At 47.1% G+C, this 18,145-nt stretch overlaps 1 protein-coding gene across 1 annotated transcript; it reads left to right on the top strand.

The window, feature by feature from the left end:
• Positions 1 to 15: 15 nt before the first annotated feature.
• gpat3 (glycerol-3-phosphate acyltransferase 3) lies at positions 16 to 16,291 on the top strand. The gene is given in 15 exon segments (XM_030723924.1): positions 16 to 134; positions 1,507 to 1,679; positions 1,798 to 1,864; positions 7,352 to 7,644; positions 10,934 to 11,007; positions 11,088 to 11,177; positions 11,251 to 11,299; positions 11,301 to 11,367; positions 11,411 to 11,525; positions 12,240 to 12,295; positions 12,389 to 12,474; positions 12,593 to 12,721; positions 14,139 to 14,218; positions 15,008 to 15,092; positions 15,094 to 16,291. Coding segments are annotated over 14 exon segments (1,377 nt in total). The 5' UTR covers positions 16 to 134; positions 1,507 to 1,535; the 3' UTR covers positions 15,136 to 16,291.
• Positions 16,292 to 18,145: the final 1,854 nt, after the last annotated feature.

The following is an 18,145-nucleotide window of genomic DNA, read 5'->3' as shown; positions in this document are numbered from 1 at the left end:
GACGCGCTGCGCGTTTCTTCGTGCGCAGGAGGCGCTGCGGGAGGAGCGGCTGCGGGCTGACCCCGTGGAAGCTGCGGGAGAAGGCTCATTTTCTCCGGACAGCAGCGCGACACGGACCCGTCCTCCGCTCCCAGGTACCCGCTTCCACTCAGACGCAGCCCTCTGCGGGGCTGCTGTCCCCGGTAACCCGGGTTAGTTCGGTTTAGGCAGTCCGCATCGGCTCCGAGTAACGGGTCTAACTTCCTTGAGCAGAACAATAGCCCATATTCACTCCAGTAACGGTACTGTGGACTGAAAACTACAAATACTCGATTACAGGTAAGAGTTGATCGTCGGTCTCTGCAGGCTGTTCAGAGTTTGCTGTTGCAGCAACAGGTGAACTGGACCGCAGGTAAAGTTTAAAGGACCTGATCTGGAGTCAGTAATTTAATGTTTCTACTGAAAGTATGAACCTACAGGGAACATCTGCCAATTTTCTCAGTGTTACAAGTTTAAACACTGATATGAGTTTTTAAAAAGGTTAAAACTGTAAATTTACGACAGCCTGATGTAATGGCTTTAAAGCAGAAACCCATCAAATATCTGCTCCTTTATTACTGCAGCTTAGCAATAAACCTATCACTGCAGCACTGACGTTAAATATAAGGTTTTAGATCTGTACACAGTGAAAATATGACTCTGAGTTTGAATATAACATCTTTGTTCTGTCTCTCAGCCAACGGCCAAAACTTCAGTTTCCTCTCTTTTAAAAGTGACAAATATAAATATTTAATATGAAATAAATAAAATAGTTGATGTTTTGTTGGCCCTAAAACAGTTCTATAACTTCATAACTCACGAATAACATTAAAGTCATAAAAAAGTAGAAATACTTGAGCAGCAGTAATTTAAAGTTTTTATATATTTATTTACTACATTGTTATTTTTAGCTTTAAAAAAATTATTACAACTAAGCAAATTCTGTGAATTGTTAAAAGTAAAACTTTAACTGTTGGGTACTTTAAATTATTGACAAATTATGCTGAATATTTTATTTAAACTGATAAATAACTTCATTTTTTTCTACTCTTGGATCTGTAGTGTGTCACAGAAAGAGGGGCAGCCAATCAGAAGAAAGCTTGTTTTCAGGGGGGGGAGCTTATCTATTCTGTGTGTGGGGATGAAGTGAGCGGCCAGAGTACATTAAAGAATTGTTTTGGACTGTGCCAGAGCACCTGTGCATGATTCAGAGTCCAAGGATGAAAATTTTAACATGTTGAGAAGAAGCTCGTTTAGGCTGGACAGAGTTTTGTCAGCAGAGGGGGCTGATGGGTAAACACCCGCGTCATCAGCATAGAAACGAGTAAAGCTGGTCCTAATCAGTGATCCTTTACTTCTACTGTGGAAAGTCAAAGAGTGAAAGAGGACAGGAAAGATTAGCACATTTACCGTGATGGAGGTGATGGCGAGCAGGTTAGAGTTCAGGGGAACGTGACGCTAACCCCTCCTTTAACCTCCCGTTTGCAGATGATGAGGTGACCTGCGAGCCGTCAGCAATGGAGGACCTGTGGACAGTGGCTGTAGCTGTTTTCCAGCTGTGGATGTTCGTGGTGGTGTTCCTCATCATGCTGCCCGCCATGTTCGGCCTCTCTCTGGGCGTCACCAGCGTTTACATCCAGATCCTGGTCAAAATCCTGGAGGTAAGCTGTCCTCAGAGGACTCGTGCCTCTGCTCTTTGCTCAGCATGTGTGCAGTTATGAAATGAGCAGCAGCGCCAGAGTGGGGTCAGAGGTCATCTGTCCTAATAACTGTTTGCAGTGGGCCACGGTACGAATCCAGAGAGGACGCCGGGAGCAGCCCAGTGTGCCCGCCCCCCTGCCCAACGGTGAGTGTGCTTACATCAGCCACCAGCAGAGAACGCAAAATCAATCAATCACCAATCAATAAAGGCTGATGATCACACAGAGAGCTTTGATCATTCAGATTCATGTAAAAACTACCAGACAGCAAAACCTGATCAAATAAACTCACATCACCCAGAACAATAAATAAAGTGGAGCAGCAACAGTAGAAAAAGATTAATACAAAGAAAGGAAAAAAAAAACAGGAAAAACATTTAAAGAGCAAAATAAAAATGTAATTTTAAATTAATTTAAAGATGAACTGAAAGACATAATACATAAAACAGCTGAAAACTCAAAATAAATAATATCAAATGACAGAAAATTAGACAGTTATTGATATATAGTAATGATAAATATTCATATTTAAATAATAAATATTTTTCAAATTAAATATTAAAAAAATCTGTTTTAAAACTGCAGGACAAACATCCAGCAGAAATCACTGATCAAGTAAAAATCATTTATTATAAAATTATGGAGATTAAAAAGAAAAAGTCTCAATTAAGAAATTTAAAATGTATCATTTTATTATTTTTATTAATTAAAAAACTTGATTTTATGAATAACAGCAGAGGAAAAACAACCACTGATTTTTATTTATTCGAATCAGAAAATGATCGGCTTTGTTTTTTGGAGCTCGGCTCAGACACTCGGGTTTAAAGGCAGTAAATAAAACATGAATCACTGCATTCAACATTTTAATCATCATATTTAGTAAAAAAATAAATAAACTGATAGTCCCCGATGAGCCGCAGAGGTCTGACAGCGCTCACATTCGTCTCTGCTGGAGCAGTTTGCTGTTTGAGCTGCACACACAGGTCATGTGACACTGCGAGCCAGGTCGGGGGCTCTGATTGGTCAGCTGCAGCATCTGATGTCGGGGTGTCGGTCAGAGAGAGAAGCACATGGGCCGTCTCAGGATGATGATGCAATAGCTGATTGCATAACACTGGCCACACAGCAGCCTGAGAGAAACTCAGACACACACTCTAATACACACACGCACACACTAACACATTCTAACACACACACTAACACGCACACTAACACACACTCTAATACACACACTAACACACACACATTAACACACAGTCTAACAGAGGCTCAGTGTCAGAGGTTTAACCCTTAACAGGCTGCTGACCTCACAGTTTTGTTGCAAACTTGTTCTGAGACATAAAAACAGAAGAAATAAATACAAGAACCAGACTGAACTACAGACTGAACTACAGGCTGAACTACAGGCTCAACAACAGACTGAACTACAGGCTGAACTACAGACTGAACAACAGACACGTCTCAGCACCTTCCACACTGAACATGAGTCAATCCTGCAGTGACTAACGATGCAAACACTCATTTTCCTTCATGTTAAAGAAACATAAACACACACAAACACAAATATGACAGCAAAAGGAGAAAAGAGGCAAAAATGTGAGACTGTAAACAACTGCAAACACAAAACCACCACACAGAACAAAAAACCCTGCGACTTAAAATCACCACAAAGACCCAAAAAATAGACGAAAAGAGACAAAAACTGTCGTGCCAGCAGAGTCAGTGGGTTGGGTTGGGTTGGTACCTGAAACACAGGCTGTGAGAGCCCAGGAGGGGTTAACCAGGAGGGATTAACCAGGACTCCTCCATGAATCACCACCTTATTGTGGTGGAGGAGTGTGTTTGTGTGTCCCAGTGATCCCAGGAGCTATGTTGTCCAAGGGCTTGTCCCCCTGGTAGGGTCTCCCATGCCAAATTGGTTCAGGGTGAGAGGCCAGACAAAGAGTGATTCAGAACACCCCTATGGAAATGGCAACAAGGGAACAGTTTACCCTGTCTGGGATAGTGTCACCGGGGTCCCACCCTGGAGCCAGGGCTGGGGAGGGAGCTCGAGGGACAGCATCTGGTGACCAGTCATTAGCCCGTGGTGCCCGGCCGGGCGCAGCCTGAAGAGACGACATGGGCCCGCCCTCCTCTAGGCCCACCACCTGCAGGAGGCGTCTTAGGGGTCGGGTGCAGTGTGTGTCGGGTGGTGGCCAAGGGCGGAGGCCCTGGCAGACCGATCCCTGGCTATAGAGACTGGCTATTGGGACATGGAATGTCACCCTTCTGGTGTGGAAGGAGCCTGAGCTAGTGTGTGAAGTTGCGAGATACTGGCTAGATATGGTTGGGCTCACCTCAACGCATGGCCTGGGTTCTGGAACCAGTCTCCTGGAGAGGGGCTGGACTCTGTTCTGGAGTGTCCCCCGGTGAGAGGCAGCGAGCTGGGGTGGGTATTCTTGTATTCTCCCGGCTTGCTGCCTGTACGTCGGAGTTTTCACCAATAGACAAGAGGGTTGCTTCCATGCGCCTTCGGGCCGGTGAACAGGTCCTAACTGTTGTATTCGCTTATGCACCAAATGACAGTTCAGTGTACCCACCCTTTTTGGAGTCACTGGGCGGGGTGCTCGAGGGTGCTCCATCCGGTGACTCCATCGTCCTTCTGGGAGACTTCAATGCTCACGTGGGCAGTGAGACCTGGAGGGGCGTGATTGGGAGGACCGGCCGGCCTGATCTGAACCCGAATGGTGTCTTGTTATTGGACTTATGTGCAAACCACAGTTTGTCCATAATGAACACCATGTTTGAACATAAGAATGTCCATAAGTGCACGTGGCACCAGGACACCATGGGTCACAGGTCAATGATCAATTTTGTAATTGTATCACCAGATCTGCGGCCATATGTTCTGGACACTTTGGTGAAGAGAGGAGCTGAGCAGTCAATTGATTACACCTGGTGGTGAGTTGGATCAGGTGGCGGGGGAGGAAGCTGGACAGACCCGGCACCCCTAAATTTGTCGTGAGGGTGCACTGGGAATGCCTGGCAGAAGCCCCAGTTCGCAAGATCTTCAACTCCCACCTCCGGCAGAACTTCGACAGCATTCCAAGCAAGGCTGAGGATACTGAGCCCGAATGGACCATGTTCCGCACCTCCACTATTGAGGCTGCTGCTCAGAGCTGTGGCTGCTTGGTGGTTGGTGCCTTTTGTGGTGGTAATACCTGAACCAGATGGTGGTCACCGGAGGTGAAGGGAGACATCAAGCTGAAGGAGTCTTATAGGGCTTGGTTAGCCTGTGGGAATCCGGAGGCAGCTGACGGGTACCGACAGGTCAAGCGGAACACGGCTCGGGTGATGGCTGAAGCAAAAATTCGGATGTGGGAGGAGTTCGGTGAGGCCATGGAAAAAGACTTTCGGACGGCGTTGAAGTGATCCTGGCAAACCATCAGGTAGATCAGGAGGGGAAAGCAGTGCTCTACTCACATGGTCTATAGTGCGAGTGGGGTACTGCTGACTTCAACTGAGGCTATTGTCAGGCAGTGGAAGGAATACTTTGAGGATCTCCTTAATCCCACTGACATGCCTTCTGTAGTGGAAGCAGAGTCTGGGGACGAGGGGGATGACTTGCCCATGACTGGGGGTGAGGTCACTGTTAAACAACTCCTTGGTGGCAGGGCCCCAGGGGTGGACGAGATTTGCCCTGAGTTCCTGAAGGCTCTGGATGCTGTAGAGCTGTCTTGGTTGACACGCCTCTACAACATTGCGTGGAGATCTGGGGCGGTGCCACTGGATTGGCAGACCGGGGTGGTGGTCCCCATCTTCAGGAAGGGAGACTGGAGGGTGTGCTCCAACTTTCAGGGGATCACACTCCTTAGCCTCCCCGGTAAGGTCTATGCCAGGGTGCTGGAAAGGAGGGTCCGTCCGCTTGGTTGAACCTTGGATTCAAGAGGAACAATGCAGTTTTTGTCCTGGTTGTGGAACACTGGACCAGCTCTTTATCCTCTCGAGGGTGTTCGAGTGTACATGGGAGTTTGCCCAACCAGTGCTTCATGGACTTTGGAGAAGGCATTTGACCGCGTCCCTTGGGGTATCCTTTGGAGGGCCTTGTGGGAGTATGGGGTGTCCGGCCCATTGTTGTGGGCCATTCAGTCCCTGTACAACTGCAGCGAGAGGTTGGACTGTATAGCCGGCAATAAGTTGGACTTGTTTCCTGTGGGTGTTGGACTCCGCCAGGGCTGCCCTTTGCTCTTTTCAGATGATGTGGTCCTGCTGGCTTCATCAGGTGGTGGTTTCCAGCTTACAGTGGAGTGATTTGCAGCTGAGTGTGAAGCGGCTGTATGAAAATCAGCACCTCAAAGTCTGAGGCCATGGTCCTCAGCTGAAAAATGGTGGAGTGCTCTCTCCAGCTCAAAAGAATAAGATCGCAAATACAAGAGGCAGAAAAGAGCTTCCTCTGAAGGGTGGCTGGCCTCTCCCTTAGAGATAAGATGAGGAGTGCAGCCATTTGGGAGGGGCTCAGAGTAGAGCCGCTGCTCCTCCACATTGAGAGGAGCCAGTTGATGTGGCTCTGGCATCAGATTAGGATGCCTCCTGGGCGCCTCTTGGGTGAGGTGTTCCGGGCATGTCCTACCGGGAGAGAGAGATTATATCTTTGGCAGGCCTGGGAATGCCTTGAGGTCCCTCCGGATGAGCTGGTGCACGTGGCTGGGGAGAGAGAAGTCTGGGCTTCTCTGCTTGGGCTACTGCCCCCGCAACCTGGCCTTGGATAAGCAGAAGAAAATGGATGAATGGATTAACCAGGAGGTTCTCCTGCCGGTCCGCTCTGCTCTCAGGTTCACGTGTCCCAGCACTGAGCTTACAGGAGGCGCGTCAGTTCAGAGCTTCGTGTGTCGCAGATGTCCCTGTGTCCCAGGACATGAACACCCGCCCTGTTAGTCAGATTCTAGCTAGCTCTCTGTGGTTCTCCTCCTTTGCTATTACTGTAGGTGGCGCTACTTCTCCTCACTCCTTCAAAGCCCCACAAGCTGAAAGGGTTGGACATGGATGGAGCGCCAAAGCTCTCCAGCCTCTACAGTCATGTTGTATAAAACACTTTGAGTGCTCAGGTAGAGTAGAAAAGTACTATAGAAGAACATGTCCATTTACCATTTACTGACACCAGCTGACCAGTTGAGCGTCCTTTCAAAGAGCTTCTAACATAGCGCGGTCAGGAGAACGATGTCTGGGTGTTACAGTGTCTTTGAAGACCTTCATCTGCTGCGGACCCCTGGCCGAGGCCCGGGCGCCTGCAGCAGTGATGCTGCAGCGCCAAGCTGGGACGAAGGGGAAAGGTTGTTTGGAGGGGTGGGATGGCTGATGGGTCAGCTATGACTGAGCACTGTGTCACCTACAGACTTTATGACAGGCATCCACCAAAAGCCCGGTCAGAAACCCTCTGACTCAGACGCACTCGAACCAAAAGAGCAGAAACACTTGCTCAGTTCTGTTATTAGGACTTTTTATTGACTAAAATCCTAAAAACAATGATAATGATACTAGTGTGACTTTACTCGGGTCTTTCCTCTCTCTCATTATGAAACTCTCCTATGACTTTAACCTCTCACCATCTACCACTGACATGTCTAACCTCACCATCATCTGACTGACTCTTCCAGGGATCATAGAGCGAGCGGAGGGCTCGATGGAGGAGGAGATGGAGCAGCTGCGGCACTCTCGGTCTCTGGAAGGCGGTGAGTTCGTTCTGAGCGACGCCTTGTATTTCAGCAAGAAGGGATTGGAGAGCATCGTGGACGACCAGGTGACCCAGCGCTTCTCCTCCGAGGAGCTGGTCTCCTGGAACCTCCTGACCCGCACCAACCAGAACTTCCATTACATCAGCCTCCGCCTCACCATCTTCTGGGGAATCGGCGTCTTCATGCGGTACTGCGTCCTCTTCCCTCTCAGGTCAGTGTGGCACGGCTCAGCCTCTCACCTCCTCCGGGAGACGGCGATTTCAGCATTCTCAGCCTTCGCAAGAGGAACTGAAACACTGACATCAGTGAAGCAATCCAGTCACACACACACACACACACACACACACACTGTCAGCTTAGTTCATTTTCTGTCCTGTAAACTGTAATTAGGAGGTGAAAATGAAGAAATCATTCATCCTACATGTGCACACTCAAAACTCAAACCAGCTCAGCTGAAGCTGTTCAGTCACAGCAGTGTTGTCTATAACAGTGTTTTTCAACCACTGTGCCACCTAATATGCCACGAGTGTCTGTGCTGTAGTAGTGACTGGGAGCATAATCCTGTAATACTCTTCCATATCACTAGACTAGATAGGAGCAGGTAGCGAATTGCATTGTACATAAGACAAGAGAATGAAGCCGCGTTTCCATACGGAACGACTCTCCGCGATTTGACGGCATCTCCATTAGAATCGGGAACACTTTGCTGGTCCTTTTTCCGTACTCACTCACCCGAGGGTCTAAGCGATCCGAGGCGATCCAAAAATATGATGCCTGCCACTGATTGGCCAGGGAGTGCCGTCACTAGCGGAGGCATGAGAGTGACTCCTTCACCACAATCATTTTAAAAACCACGACAGCAAGAAACTGGAGGCGCAAAGCACCGGTTGAATGCTCAGACCAACAGTTCTCAGCGGTAGTTTTACAACATGAGAGCCATCTGAAACACTCACACAGCATACATATTATAACTAGACTGCCGGGCGATTGCCGCTGCTAGCCGAACAGCTGGTTAGCACAGAGCCTGAGGCGCTGATCAAAGGAACTTTGAGTTACCGTAATAACGCCGTTTGTCCTATTGGAAAAATTCAAACGGTTTCTGAAAGCTGAGAAACTGCACTTCACAACCAACATAGAGTATTACTGTGGTGTAATTACAGTAATTGTTGCCTTAACTCCACAAACAGCGGCACTTCTGAAGTACACTGAGCTGATTATGACATGTTCGGTGGTATATGGTTATAGTTAACAATGATAACCTTCATCCATTAAAACACTGTACGGGGACTTGTGCATGATGATGATATTAAACTGGCATTAGCTGTGAGCTTGCCTCTTTCTCATGTATTGTTGTGTTGTGTTTTTCCTGTAACAGAATGATTTTGGACAGAATTAGTTTGCAATACACTTTGAAGTTTTCTACTATAAGAACACATTGTTGTTGCATTTGTTATGTTCAAGCTGTGTTTTTGAAGTGGACATGTTAAGTGCACTTTTTATTTGAAAGAAGATATATATTATATGATAAAGTTCTTTTTTGTGTTTGAGTCCTATTCAAGACACTTTGATAAGAATGACTATATTGTTAATATAGGCTACAGAGTATCATTTTTAACATTTTTGGCTGGTGGTGTGCCTCGTGATTTTTTCAAAGAAAAAAATGTACCTTGGCTCAAAAAAGGTTGAGAAACACTGGTCTATAATGTGCAGAGGTGGCAAAAGTACTGACATTCTGTACTTAAGTAGAAGTACAAGTACTTATGTTAAAAAATACTTTAGTAAAAGTCGAAGTACTGGTTCAACTTCTCTACTTAAGTAAAAGTAAAAAAGTACAGGCTCTGAAATGTACTCAAAGTAAGAAAGTAAAAGTAATTCTTTGGAGGATGTTTCTACAAGCTATTTTTGTGTAAAACTAACCGAACCTCATTATATATTATTGTAATAATATAAAATAATATTACATGAGAATACAAACGTTACTCCAATCTAAATTTTAATTCTAATGAATGCACTCAGCTTGAAACTGTTATGTAGGACACAAACTGTGAAAGGGAATTTAAACACAGCTCTGTTCTCTGTGGCCTCCATAGTAGAGGGTGACTGTGCCTCCACCTAAACACAAACATGAGGATACTCAGGGGTTACAGTGGGATTCAGAAGGTGGAGGAACACTAAGATCAGCTGTAGTGGCTCTGCATGGGGAGAAGAATCACAACTTTCTATTGTAGCTGCAGTAAATGATGTTGGTGTGCAGGCTGTGATCAGCTGACCTGCTGCTGCTGCTCTGAGGTTTACTGCTCTGTGTGGATGAAGTGAACTCACAAAGATGTAACCCAGTATTTCACAGCTATCTGAGCTGATCTCCATCCCCTACACTGACAGCATACAGGCTGTAGAAATATTGGATTCAGTGAATGAATCTCAGCATCAGCAGCTTTGATTCAAACTCATCTCTGCTGCACTGATGTAACCTGTAACTCTGACCATGAACACAAACACTGTGCTCCAGTCCAACACAGAGCTTTACTGTAAATACAGTACAACAAGCTAACCTAAACTGCAGTATTTCATAGAATCTTTGAATTACACAAAGTCAGCATACTTCAGTTTATTTTCCAGTCCTTACCTTTAATTCTAACCTCTCTTCTTCCTCTCCTTCCTCTTTCCTCCATCTCTGAGTGAACTTCTCTCTCTTTGCTCTCCCCGAAATACAGCAGCTCTTCTTTTAGCTAGCAGACACACTGTGTGACAAACTGCACACACTTTGTGTGTTTGCTGATATTTGTTGAGGCATTTAGAAACGTTGCATTTACCTGCCACACGTACTCCCTTCATGCTTCGCTCCTCTTCAGTAGCGCTAGCTAAGCTGTTTATGTGCCGCAGCGCAACTTACGGACTCGATTATAGCGCTATAAATGATACATTAATTATATGGGTTTGCGCATTTAATCCTTTGTAACGAGATCAGCCCCGATGATGGAGGATACGCCAGTACGATTGTCTCTTATGTGTTATTATTCCTCCGTTTAGGCTCAGATCGTTTGATGTTTGACGGCGCACTGACCGGAAATGCAAACTTCTCTCTGACGTGTTAAAAAGTAACGAGTCTGTTTGAAAATGTAAGAAGTAGAAAGTACAGATACTTGTGTAAAAATGTAGGGAGTAAAAGTAAAAAGTAGTCAGAAAAATAAATACTTAAGTAAAGTACAGATACCTGAAAAATCTACTTAAGTACAGTAACGAAGTATTTGTACTTCGTTACTTCCCACCTCTGATAATGTGTAAATGTACACTTTGTAGTCACACCCTCCAGAGTGATGTAACTCACATCATTGGCTGTACTCTGTGGGATTGGCAGTATGAAATAATCCTGGTCACCTTTGGCTTCCTTTATGCCCCTCGGTCCGTCCTCTGCCTGGAACAAGCTGCCTTAGCTCCTGCCTCTCTAAGGCCTCCTCCTAGATGAATTTAACCTCCTCCTCCTCCTCCTCCTGTCCCCTGCAGATCACTCTGGCAATCATCGGCCTGTCATGGCTCGTGATTGGAACGACTCTGGTCGGATTTCTGCCTGAGAGCAGGTACAGAACCTGCACGGTTTCAGCGTTTTAGATGGTGCTGCCTCAGCGAGGCCCACACTCTATCTTACTGTGTGTTTCAGTGTGAAGCACTGGCTGAGCGAGCTGGTCCACCTGACCTGCTACAGGATCTGTGCCCGGGGACTGTCGACCACCATCCACTACCACAACAAGTCAGTCAGCTTTACGCTTCCTGTCGCGCACGCTCCTGTTGAACGATCTGAGCACCTCCGTTTGTTTCTGCAGGGAGAACAGACCTCAGAAGGGAGGGATCTGTGTCGCCAATCACACCACAACCCATCGATGTGGTGATCCTGGCCAATGACGGCTGCTACCCATGGTGAGTGTCATCGACAGCAGCATGTGTGTGCGTGGGTGTAGATGTTTGATGCTGTGCCATCCACAGGTGGGCCAGATTCACGAGGTCTAATGGGGGTCATCCAGAGGTCCATGGTGAGGTCTTGCCCTCATGTTTGGTTCGAGAGGTCGGAGATGAAAGACCGCCACGCGGTGACCAGCAGGTGAGGCTGAATTTTAAACGCCTTCACCTGTCGGATGGAGTTGGACTCGACTGTTTATTTCTGTTCAAAGAGCAGCTCAGGAAGATCAGCTGAAGCCTTTTGGTTTCGGCCCGTACGACGGCTCGTCAGTTTCAGTTTAGGCTGACCTTAAATTTGTTCAGTTAGTTCAGGGGTCATCTGTTTACTGCTGCACACGGGTGGTGCAACATGGACTGGATCAGGAGCTCCACGTCCATCGGGGCTCTGAGCTGACGCCTCATCACGTTCATTGATGAGCTGTGGTACCTGCACAGCTGAATGCAGGTCCTGTTGGTTGCTTCCTGTCTGGCTGACAAAGCTCTGGCATGTGCAGACTTTCACCCTCTGCCTGATGATCAGCTGTTAGTGTTTATCCTGCCGCCTCCTCGGCGAACTGCAGCCCACATATGAGACTCAAAACCTTTATAAATCTGCTGATTCGGTGCGGGTTCAGTTCCCTTAAACTAAACGTTCACCGCAGCCTCGAGCTCGAGCGGGTCACACGGTGACCAGATTACAGAGTCACAAACACCAAGAGGACAGAAATGTCCCGAATTACAGCTGATCCCAGGACCGAGAGGCTGAAGCCTGAAACTGAAAGTGAGAGTTTAATGCAGAGACGTTGTTATTCAGTGACTTAAAACCCAGACTGCAGAGTGACGATGACTCATGAATATGTGCTTCCTCTCCCTGCAGGCTCAGAGCTCACGTAGCAGCAAAGACCAAACTTCCCATCCTGATATTTCCTGAAGGTCAGTGTCTGCCGTCATGTGAGGAAGAGGATGACGGTGATGATGATGGTGGTGGTTTGACAGCTGGATAACATCTGTCTGTGTCTCTCACAGGAACCTGCATCAACAACACTTCAGTCATGATGTTCAAGAAGGGGAGCTTTGAGATCGGAGGGACCATCTATCCCGTCGCCATCAAGGTACCAGAGCTCCACGATGAAGGCCTCTCACTGATCCTTTAGTCCTACCCAGAGTGTGTTTTACCTGAGCCAATCAGCTTTCAGAAACTGACTCACCTTCACTCCCCGTGTCTCACAGTACGACCCTCGCTTCGGCGATGCTTTCTGGAACAGCAGCAAGTACAACATGGTCAGCTACCTGCTGCGCACCATGACCAGCTGGGCCATCGTCGTCAATGTGTGGTACCTCCCACCCATGACCATACAGGTACGCCTCGCTCTGAGGTCACCTCGCCTCCCAAAACACCTGCAGGATCAGCAGAAACATTCTCATCACACTGGACAGGATCTGAAGTATAAGCAGGGAAATGAACCTTTAACCTCTGACCTTTAATCTGATAATCCATCAGGTTTAGCCTGAGCATCTAACCACCAACCTTCTGATTAACTGCTGGGTGGTACACTCCTCTGGTCTGAAGGCTGTGGCAGTCATTAGAGTTTAGTAAAGTGCATCCAGCCCCCTGCAGGGGGTAAAGCTAACACCCCAACAAGCATTGAGCAAGAGTAGCCCACAGGTGTTTCACACTGCCCCTGGTGACAGTACACCGTTACAACACATGCAACCCTGCAAACCTCACCAGTCACATGACCTCACTGGCTGAGGTAATAAAACATCAGCTGATCGATGGTCACGCGAAGGTCTGCGTTGTGGTTCAGCGTATGACCAAAACAATTCCCACCAATGTTTATATCACTGAGTGTTGACTTGGACATAAATCTTGTCCACATGAAACAACCACACACACACTCACACACACACCACACACACACGCAAAATAAAACTAAATGGTCTCAAATGGAAACAAAATAACTACAAACAGGCAGGAAATATGACAGAGACACAAAACGACCTGAGAGGGAGACGATCTGAGACGCCGGCTTTAATTGGTTACATTTGATTTGGTGAAGCTGCGTTTAAACAGCTTTTTGTCCTTTTTGACGTGAGAACATCTTTTGGGTTTTTATCCAAAGTTGTACGGAGTTCCTGGAGGCCCGACGACTGAAACTGGAGGGTTTTTCTTGGCTTTATAAGAGCTGTGATATTGTTGTTGTAATTCTCTGTCTGACCTGATGGTGGCGGCGTTGTCTCAGCACCTAGCTCAAACACAGGTCACAGGAACGTGGGTCTGTAGCACCCAGGGGTCACCATCATCACCCTCTGCAGATGAGATGAGGAGGAGGAGTTCGGTGTAGTGCTGCTCATCGTTTGAGCTTTTAAACGCACATCATGAAAGTTACAAATCGAGTCAGGTCCTGTCAGAAGAAGCTCAGCCTGATGAAGGGTCTGCAGTCGTTCCCTCACCGCTCGTTTTCTGGGAGAAGGAACCAGGAGCCACGGGCGGGGAGAAGCCGAGAACCTGAAAGTGTTCGGTTCTCCAGCCTGAGAACGTCTGGAAGAGAACAGCTTCATCCTCACATGCAGACCTGACACGTGACTTCATGCTGAATCACAAATCAGTGAGTGCTGAGGTGTGTCGGAGATCTAACGAGGCAAAAACCACCGCTCTCTCACACACACACACACACACACACACACACACACACACACACACACACACACACACACACACACACATTGATGGTGAGTGTGATCCACAGCTAACACGTGACCGCCGTGTGTTCAGGACGGGGAGGACGCCGTTCAGTTCGCCAACAGAGTGAAATCTGCCATCGCTTGTCAGGGAGGACTGCTCGACCTGGCCTGGTGAGGAGGACTCTGAGTACTCCGAGTACTCTGATTGTCTCAGTACCTTTACTGCAGAATACTTTACAGGCCAAACTTGTTCTTATTCAGATTAGAACAGTTTAAAGCTGGTGAGGTGAAGCAGTCAGTCTGAAAACGTCTGATCCACTGAAGGTTTGTTTCTAAAGGGACAGGTCATCCTAAAATCTGATGTTCTCAACTGTCCAGGTTTGTAGTTATCAGCTGTTCACAGCAGGACTGTTTTCTCTCTCTACATCCGCTGATCTAAAGACGGCTGCATGTTAACAGTTTAAAAGCCATCGTATCTAAATGGACCAACAGCTGAGCGAGCTCACAGTGAAGCATTAAAAACACTCATAATGTATTAAAACGACTCACTAAAACTAACGATTAAATGTTTTCAGTGTAACGAGTGTTGGTTTGAGTAACTGCTGCTGCTGAGCTTTTTTATTCATTTGTGTTTAACGGGTTCAAATACCAGCGATGTGTTCTTTGAACCGGAGGCCGCCACAGGAAGGTGACGGGAAAGAATTTATCGTTTATCCCAAAACGTCCCGAGGCCAAAACGAAGCCTTTAAGATTCTGTCAAAAACACGATGAGATCGATGGAAGAAAACCATCGATGTGTTTCTGCGAGGATCGCAGTGAATGTTTCAGATGTCTCAGGGTCCGAGAAGCTCCTCAGACTCAGTTTGAATTTGTCTCATTAATCAAAGTGCAGCACTGATTGTGTTCCTGCAGTGAAGCCCTCCTCATTCTTAATCGCAGCGTTATTCCCCTCCGTTTCAGGGACGGAGGCCTGAAACGAGCCAAAGTGAAGGATGTGTATAAAGAAGAGCAGCAGAAGATGTACAGCAGGGTCATCGTCGGGCCTGAACGGCACCAACGCCACGGAAACCCGCAGCGACCATCAATGATGACACGGGCTCCGATATCAATCAGGGGCACGTGTCTGATCTTAGAGGACATCAGATCAGACTGTGTGGGTGCAGGAGAGCGTTTCCACCAGCAGGAGGCAGCGTGACACAACACAATCACCCACCCAGCTGTTCATCATCATCATCATCAGCTGGCAGGACTGAACTCTTCATCACATGGATGTGGATGGATGCACCACATCAGCTCTACTGTGTTTGATTTTTCTAATGTTGCACGAACATCTGAACCCAAACCCAGACCACACACACACACACACACACACACACACACACACACACACACACACACACCACACAATCACATCTGCAGAAAATAATTAAAGGTCAGAGAAAAGTCCAAAGAGCTGCTAAAAAGGTGATGCAGCCAAAATAATATTTGTCCATAAACTAAAAGGAGAAACTCATTAAAAAGATAAATTTCACTTTTTTTAGTATTTCTGACCAAACTTGATGAATATTTTATACTCGCCATCGTGAGATGATGTAACGCAGGGTTCTGAGGGTCAGAGGTCAATCTAGGAGTCTACCCACATTTTTATTCTGGTTTTATTTTAAACTGTGATTTTTGTCTAAGCTGTGAACGTTTCTGATTGGTCGGTTCGGCTCTTCTGCTGTGGCGCCCGCGCTCGATCAAACTGGACCAAAAACGGCGGCGTTTCCACCGGCAGGTGTTCTTCATCGGTCTGCAGATGTTCCCGTTAAAGAGGAGCAGATGTGGGAACGTTCACGCTGAACTGTCAGCAGGTTTGAACCAGTTCCTCTTCAAGGCCTTTAAAAGATTCTTACTGTGATTTTAAAGATATCATCTCAGACATTTTTATAACATTTCTGCTGAAACTTTTATAAAATAATCACATGGATATTCAGAATGCATGATTTTATTACCTGGAAGAATATAAATATGTTATCACAATAATAAACCTTTGGAGGAAAACAAAGATTTGAAGGTTATTCTGAGATGGACTCGAGTACAGTTTGAAGTATTCAGATTACTGTACTCCATGCGTGTTCATTTTTGTACTGTTTGAAAATGTTGTGGGTTTGAACACCTGCACCTGTTACGTGACGCGTTAAAGAGGACGTGAGGTCGCGCCGCCCCTCAGAGTCGGGTCTGAGGGCCTCGGCGTGCGGAGGAGGCGGCGGGCAGATGTTTACTGTGACGGCGCTTTAATAAAGAAAGCAGAGACTGTGAAATAGCATGGAGTATTCTTCACACACGGCCCGGCTTACATTTCACAGCCTCTCTGCTCACGCCCCCCCACCCCGAATAACAATCCCCCAACCCAAAGAGCTCGAACAGAATGTTTGTTCTCCCCTAACAAGATTGTGAATTATTAATAGGATCTGAAGCCGATCCTATAACCTGATTGTTGAGGTGGGATTGTTGGCGGGCGATTGCTTGCACCACACCATTTACTGTGATGTATGTGTCTGCACATCTTTAGATCCATTTGATGTGATTCAGATAGATTTCAGAGGGACATCATAAAAGCACAGGACTGACCCCGGCTGCAGACTCCATACTAACGCCCCCGCCCACGCTCTGTCCCAATATGTTGATTCAATTTGCTCAATTTTACTTTTTCCCCTGAGTGATCCATACAAATGCAATGCAGGTACACTAAGTAAATATGAATACATTTCCAAATTGAATCCCAGAGAGTGTATTGGGCGGCGGACATCATTTTAAATGACGCTGTGCTGGGAAGTGACCACTCACAGGGGTAAATGACTGAGGCTCCCTCTAAGGCTCGCCATTAGCTCGAGTGTAATGCCTTTAAATACATTGTTCTGCCATCTGTTCGGTGCTGCAGCTGTAATGCATGTGACGCTGACGAGGTCCGGTCCAGCTCCGAAGCCGATCGATGCCGCCGGGCTCAGCCTGACCGAGGCATCCGCCCCCCCCCCCTTTAACACACAGAGGGGAGCGTGAGGAAGAGGAGCGCTCACAGGAGGACGTCAGAGCTTCACGTGGTACAGAAGACATCAGGGTAACGATACAATCGCAGTATCTACAGGAGAGGAAACAGCAGGAATATCACAGGTTGCACAGAGGTGTAATCATGTCAGTTATTTACTGTAGTATTACTGCAGTACTGACACATCAGCAGTACCAGCCGGGGTGACCTCACCATACAGCGCTTCAGTAAAGGGAGGAACTACTCTCACTGTAAACATCATTATAAGTAATCTTTAAACTGTTTGAGTATTTTATAGGTGCACCTACTGCACAATTTAATATTTTCTGTTTCACAACATGAAAAATATGATGCTTAATATCACAAATCAAATTTCTGTAGAACAAAAGTTAAAAAGTGGTGTTAGCAGGAAACACAGTGGTGCACCCCTGGATGAAGGCTGAGGTGAGGCTGGGCTGAACAAGCTGCAGCAGGGACGGGGTGCTGTGGTGCTTTGGTGGTGAGCATGGAGGCCTGGATTCTGGCTGCCTGGACTGACTTCAGGGTCAAAGGTCAGCGCTTTAGTGGAGAAGGAGAAGGTTGTGGAATCAGTCTCCTCTGGAGCTCCCCTCAGTGAGGGTGGTTCCCTGCACCTGCTGGAGAACAGATGTTTGGGCTCATGTGCAGAGCAGCAGACCTTTTGGAGCTCCTGGGTGAAGTGTCCTGGGTCAACCGGACTAATTGTTAGCATAAAGGTGTTCATGAGTGCAGCAGGAGGGTCTCATGGAGCTTGGCTGGCTCGTGGGACTCTGGAGGCAGCTGACGGGTACCAGCGGGCCACGCCAAGTGCAGCACTGGTACCCGTCAGGTGTGGGAGGAGTTCAGAGGGCGTTTCCTGCCCGCACTGAGCTGGGATGGAGTCCTGCTGACCTCAAAATCAGAAATGTGGGATTTATGTGTTTCACATCATTGCTGTGGTTTTTATTGCACTACTCTGGGGGTCTTATCGGGTCTCCTGGGGCACCTTTGGGTCTGTGGTCAGTTTTTGTGTCTTTTTGTGGTTGTTTTGTGCATTTGGTCATTATTGGGTG

This window comes from Archocentrus centrarchus, unplaced genomic scaffold (genome assembly GCF_007364275.1).
Source record: "Archocentrus centrarchus isolate MPI-CPG fArcCen1 unplaced genomic scaffold, fArcCen1 scaffold_30_ctg1, whole genome shotgun sequence".
NCBI lineage: Eukaryota > Metazoa > Chordata > Actinopteri > Cichliformes > Cichlidae > Archocentrus > Archocentrus centrarchus.
Note: the sequence above shows the minus strand (reverse complement) of the source record. Positions and strands in the feature narration are given on the sequence as shown.